The sequence below is a fragment of the Aptenodytes forsteri genome, unplaced genomic scaffold (genome assembly GCF_000699145.1).
Source record: "Aptenodytes forsteri isolate BGI_AS27 unplaced genomic scaffold, ASM69914v1 Scaffold146, whole genome shotgun sequence".
In the NCBI taxonomy this organism is placed as follows: Eukaryota; Metazoa; Chordata; class Aves; order Sphenisciformes; family Spheniscidae; genus Aptenodytes; species Aptenodytes forsteri.
The window spans coordinates 1,864,174-1,869,774 of record NW_008795128.1 but is presented as its reverse complement, the minus strand read 5'-3'; the positions used below and the strand labels follow the sequence as shown (position 1 = coordinate 1,869,774).

General features: G+C 43.7%; 1 protein-coding gene across 1 annotated transcript in view; it reads right to left on the bottom strand.

The window, feature by feature from the left end:
• Positions 1 to 1,305: 1,305 nt before the first annotated feature.
• Positions 1,306 to 5,601, bottom strand: part of HSD17B12 (hydroxysteroid 17-beta dehydrogenase 12) — a 94,838-nt gene continuing 90,542 nt past the window's right edge. The window contains exons 10-11 of the mRNA XM_009277581.1: positions 3,255 to 3,404; positions 1,306 to 3,038 (exon numbers count right to left, since the gene is read on the bottom strand). Of these exons, the coding sequence (XP_009275856.1) occupies positions 2,934 to 3,038; positions 3,255 to 3,404 (255 nt within the window). The 3' untranslated portion in view covers positions 1,306 to 2,933. The remainder of the gene's footprint in view (positions 3,039 to 3,254; positions 3,405 to 5,601) is intronic.

Genomic DNA, 5,601 nt, shown 5'->3' with positions numbered 1-5,601 from the left:
TGCGACGGCGGCTGCCTCCGGGGCTGAGCCTGCGTTTCCTCCCCGGGCGTAGGCTGCCCGCCCAGCGCTCAGCCGGGGAGGCAGGCCCCGGAGCCTGGCCGCGGCACTGCGGGGCAGAGGCAGTACCGGCCCGCTCACAGGTTTCAGTGAACAGTTGAAATTAAAGGGCTTCTGTCCGAAACGTGGCCACTCGCTTAAGGAGGCCGTTTTTAACTAGCTGTGTAAGTTGCAGGTGTATTTCCCCATGTTCAGAAAGAAGTAGTGTAGATTTGTAAAGTTACAACTAAGGAGGGAAACCAGAATTATGCTGTGTAAGTGCCACCCCATCCCACCACGGCACTTGGACCCCTCCAGCCCCAGGCACGGATCACGGCAGCAGCCCTCGGTGGTACCTGCAGATGCCTCGCGGAGCTGCTTCTCCTCCCTTCAGTCCTGTGCCACCCCTGTGCGAGGCAGGCAGCTGAAGGGGTGGCTGTTCGAGGCCTTGCCAGCCTCTCGTGGCTGCGGCACAGGGTGCAGGGACGGGCGGTGGTCACCTTCACTGGGGAGCAGGCCTGCATTTGGGAATGGGTCTGTGCCACTGGTGTGCGGGGCAGCAGGGCAGCGTGTGCCGGCAGGGACGGCTCCCTGGGAAGTGAGGGGCAGACACAATACTCAACTCCTACCCTGTTTTTCCCATTCAAACAAGGGAGTGAAAAGTCACTCCAGCTCTTGCATTGCATCAGTGACAGAAACACCCTTCGGAGAAGAGTTGGCAAAGCGACAGCAATAGCACCACAAGAAAACCCATCCTGTTTTCTATCGCATGCCCGGGATATTTCAAAGTACATCGGAAGCTATTGAATACACACGTCATCTCAATTGCTGAGGTGAGCAGACACTCGAAGAAGCAAAGTCAAGACAATTTAGGTTAAAAAGCAATTCATTGCTGCAGTTTGGAAAAATAAAAAAAGACCTCAGAGGAAGCATGAGAGCGGGAACCCAAACTGTAGCCTGCTAGCACCACACACAGGGCAGTGGGACAAAATAACCACAGGCTCCAACAACCCCACTGCCAGATACTGCCTTGCCGGGGCACTGCTATTTCTAATTAATAGCTTAATTAATAGTTCTAATTAACAGTTTATTTTGTGTTCCAGTGATTTTAAAATATCAGCACTGTAAAACAGATAGCAGCCAGGAAAACATTAATAAAAGCTTTGGTACAGTAATTTTCACTGCATTATTATATATGATAAAGGACAATCAGGCATTTGAATGTACAGGCAAACATTTTAAGGAAAAAACCCAACACATTAAAGATTCAGAGTAAATTCCATTTTATTTGCTTTACAAAGTCAAAAACATACAGATTGTTTAGTCCAATGCTTCCACATCAGATCCAGAGCAAACCAAGTCATGTGCTCTTACAGAACTAATACCACTGACTTCACCGTCCCTGTTCCAAAAAATTAAGAAAACTATGGGATAGGATCTGCATCTCAGATTTGATCAGCACCATTGCATCGGTATTCAGATTTTTTCAATGTACAGAAATGTTAGCCCCAAATCATCTCAGTACAACATATTTTACTTCAAAATCAGAGCTTGAAATTACTCTTTCAAGGACAGAAAACAACCTCCACTCTTCAACCATAGGAAGTCAGCACAGAAAACACTGGTAGCCGCTTGCAATTTGATTTGCCTTGTAAGTTTCAGTACATTCTATGTTTATAAAAAGGAATGTTAGAGACCAAAATCTTTATTTAACAAGTAGGTAAATACAGACAACAGCAGTGCAGACTTCTTATATACTCTGATCCCTGTCTCGTGGAGTTGGGTAACTTCAGCCTCACTGCAGCACTCGGTTTTGGAATAGAACCATGAAACAAATCAGTTAATTTAAACACAATTAAATTAAAAATGTTCTACATTTTTAATGTAGAAGAAGTTTACTGAGTCTCATTTTTAAAGCTGTCTCAAATATTCAGGATTCACATTTCAAAGGGCCTCACCAAAAAGACAGACCGATACCTACTTCAAAAAGAATTTAACCATCATTGCTAACAAGGAGAGTAACTCATTTCAAGCTCTGCATTTAAAGTGCCCATAATCTTTTACACAGCAACCAGCACGTAACACACAACTTGTGACATTTATCTACATTGTGTTATCACCACCTATTACAAAGAGCAGGCACTGAACTTTTAAAAATGTTATTACAAATTGTAAAGATTACATATTACTGAAAAGTTAGAATCCATATTCAAGAACCAAGAATTTAAATACTTTTTGCAATGTTATTTTATGTATATATTTATAGATGAGCAATTACACTAATTTTGGTTTTTAGCCCATTTCCCTCAAGTTCATAACCAAAAAAAATCACACTGGACTGTGTAAGCAGAGGAGCGCTCACGAGCTGGCTGACAATGCAGAGTCCTTGCAAGTACCCTAAACCTGAGCTGGTAAAAAGTTATACTCTGTCAATAGTGCTAGGTTATCTTTTTAAATAAATATGCTCCCTTCCCGCTCCTCCCCACCTTTCCAGGAATATGCGAGAACTACTATTTTTCTGCCCTTCACCCACGTGCACAATACATAGATGTGATGGACACTATATAACCAAGCTGCTCCTCAACAGCGCAATGTCTGATCAAGTCCACCTAAGTATTTCTTAAAGCACAGTGCAATTTTAGTCCAAAGCACTTCCCCCTTCATAATATCTATAAGCAAATAAAGCCTTTTTTAAAATCAATTTCAATATATTGAATATATCTAATATCAATAAATCAGAAGTCAACAGTCTTGTTCGATCTGTATCCTCAAAACGACTGTTTTGCTTGTTAGAAAGTACACCTACAACTGAAGATGTTTAAAACATTAGGTCTACTTGGTGCTGCAGCATGGAACCTGCAAGAGTCCCAGGCTTCCAAGATCAAGTTGCCTCCAACTTACTTCTCCTTCATTTTTTTCAAATAACGAGCCCGTATTTGTTTGTTTGTTTTCATGAGGATATTAATGACAGCAGATGCAGGTGGAAGAGAGAAAACCCAGCCCTAAAAAAAAAAAAAAAAATCAAGGGGAAAAAAGTCTCAGCTTTTAATAGCCTGTACTAAGCAAAATCACTTACCAGCACACACAAACATTAAGAAGTTATGATTAGAAGTTAAAGAACAAAAATATTTAATATTCAAAATTATTCTTTACTCTTCTTCCATAACAAACACATACACAGAACATACCAGATCCTTAGGTTTTCCAAGGTGACTTACTATGACTGCATGGGGTAGGTACCCGTTGGTCTGGGACTGCAGGCCTACCGTGCCTAAGGCAGCTCTGACATACGTTTCAGGACTGGGCTTATCGAAGGTCGGCTTGCGGATTTTAGACATTTTTGTTGCCACATAATACGGTAGAACACTCTGCACATAGGAAAGATCATGTTAAGCAGAGAATGCTTTCAGATTAACTTACAGATCCATCAAGGAACTAAAATCATTGGAAATTAGATAACCTGTATACTGAATTCCAGCTTAAGCTAGCCTTCTTTTCAATTCTAAGATCACAATGTACAATATCAAAAACATTTTTAATCAGATTTCTTGTGGGACATATTTGGAATGTGAAGGATAGTTCAGTGGTCTGTTGACAGTCAGCATCCTCAGTTGGGGCCCTAGAAAAACTACTCTTGCAAGCATATGGTTGAAAAGCCTTTCTTACAATTTGCCTTCTAAGTGCAAAACTTCATTCCAGTTGTTTAATAGAAAATGCTGTAGTGCTGCTTCCCTGTAGTAAACCCCCAATGTTTGCTTGGGAAGGAGGCACAGAACCTGGTGAGACCCCACCTGGAGTACTGCATCCAGCTCTGGAGGCCTCAGCACAGGAAAGACACGGACCTCTTGGAGCGGGTCCAGAGGAGGGCCACAAAAATGATCAGAGGGATGGAACACCTCCCCTATGAAGAAAGGCTGAGACAGTTGGGGTTGTTCAGCCTAGAAGAAGAGAGGGCTCCAGGGAGACCTTATTGTGGCCTTCCAGTACTTAAAGGGGACTTACAAGAAAGATGGAGACAAACTTTTTAGCAGGGCCTGTTGCAATAGGACAAGGGGTAATGGTTTTAAACTGAAAGAAGGTAGATTTAGACTAGATATAAGGAAGAAATTTTTTACGCTGAGGATGGTGAAACACTGGAACTGGTTGCCCAGAGAGGTGGTGGATGCCCCATCCCTGGAAACATTCAAGGTCAGGTTGGACGGGGCTCTGAGCAACCTGATCTAGTTGAAGATGTCCCTGCTCATTGCAGGGGGGATTGGACTAGATGACCTTTAGAGGTCCCTTCCAACCCAAACTATTCTATGATTTCATACTTGAGTAACAGGTCCTCTGTTTGGCACCTGTACAGAGAGAAACAAGAAGGGGGGAGGAAGAAGAAGGAAAAGCAATGCCAGGAGACTTGGAACACTGATCTTGTAACTCTAAAGGAGGTCTTGGAGGAAGAAGGAGATATCTGTACCAGAGTGGAAGACCTCAAGGACATAAGGAAGGATCAAGAAACAGAGCACAGTTAATGTGCTTTTGTAACAATGCTTGGAAGAAACAGAAAAAGTGGTGGTGGGTCTGAGAACTACCTGGCCCTGGCATAATAGAAAAGCAAGAAAAAGCAGCATGGGTATATTGTTGACAGAGGGACACTGATACCACAAAGGCATATCAGTGGTGGGGCAAGATAGACCTGGGGGATCCAAAACCACATTCTACCTATCCTCAGCTCATGCTACTGGAGAAGAGGGAAACACATGTATACTTGCACACTAGGAAGCAACTCTCTTCCCTCATAGTCATGGTTTTGGCATTGCTTTCAACTTGTCCTCAACCTAGGCCTCTAAAAAAAAGTAATCAAAAGCCCTGGTCTATAGCCACTCAGTCAGATATTAACATACCAGATCTCACAAGGTTTGAAAGGTTGGAACCTTACCAACACTTTGACAAGGACCTCCTAAGACACTGACAGTTCATCTATGGCTATACCAGTGTTTCAATACATACCATCACTACTGTCCATCACAGTAGCGAAGCACTATGATTCATGTCTATCGGGCCAGATGGAATCCACCCAAGGGTACGGAGGGAGCTGGTGGAAATGCTCACCAAGCCACTTGCAATCATTTATCAGCAGTCCTGGCTAACAGGGGAGGTCCCTGTTGACTGGAGGTTAGCAAATGTGACACCTGTCTACAAGAAGGGCTGGAAGGACGATCTGGGGAACTACAGGCCTGTCAGTCTGACCTCGGTGCCAGGGAAGGTTATGGAGCAGATCGTCGAGTGCCATCACACAGCACATACAGGACAACCAGGAGATCAGGCCCAGTCAGCATGGATTTATGAAAGGCAAGTCCTGCTTGACTAACCTGATCTCCTTCTATGACAAGATAACCCGCTTAGTGGATGAGGGAAAGGCTGTGGATGTGGTCTACCTAGATTTCAGTAAAGCTTTTGATACTGTTTCCCAGAGCATTCTCCTGGAGAAACTGGCTGCTCATGGCTTGGACGGGCGTACTCTTTGCTGGGTAAAAAACTGGCTGGATGGCCGGGCCCAAAGAGTTGTGGTGAATGGAGTTA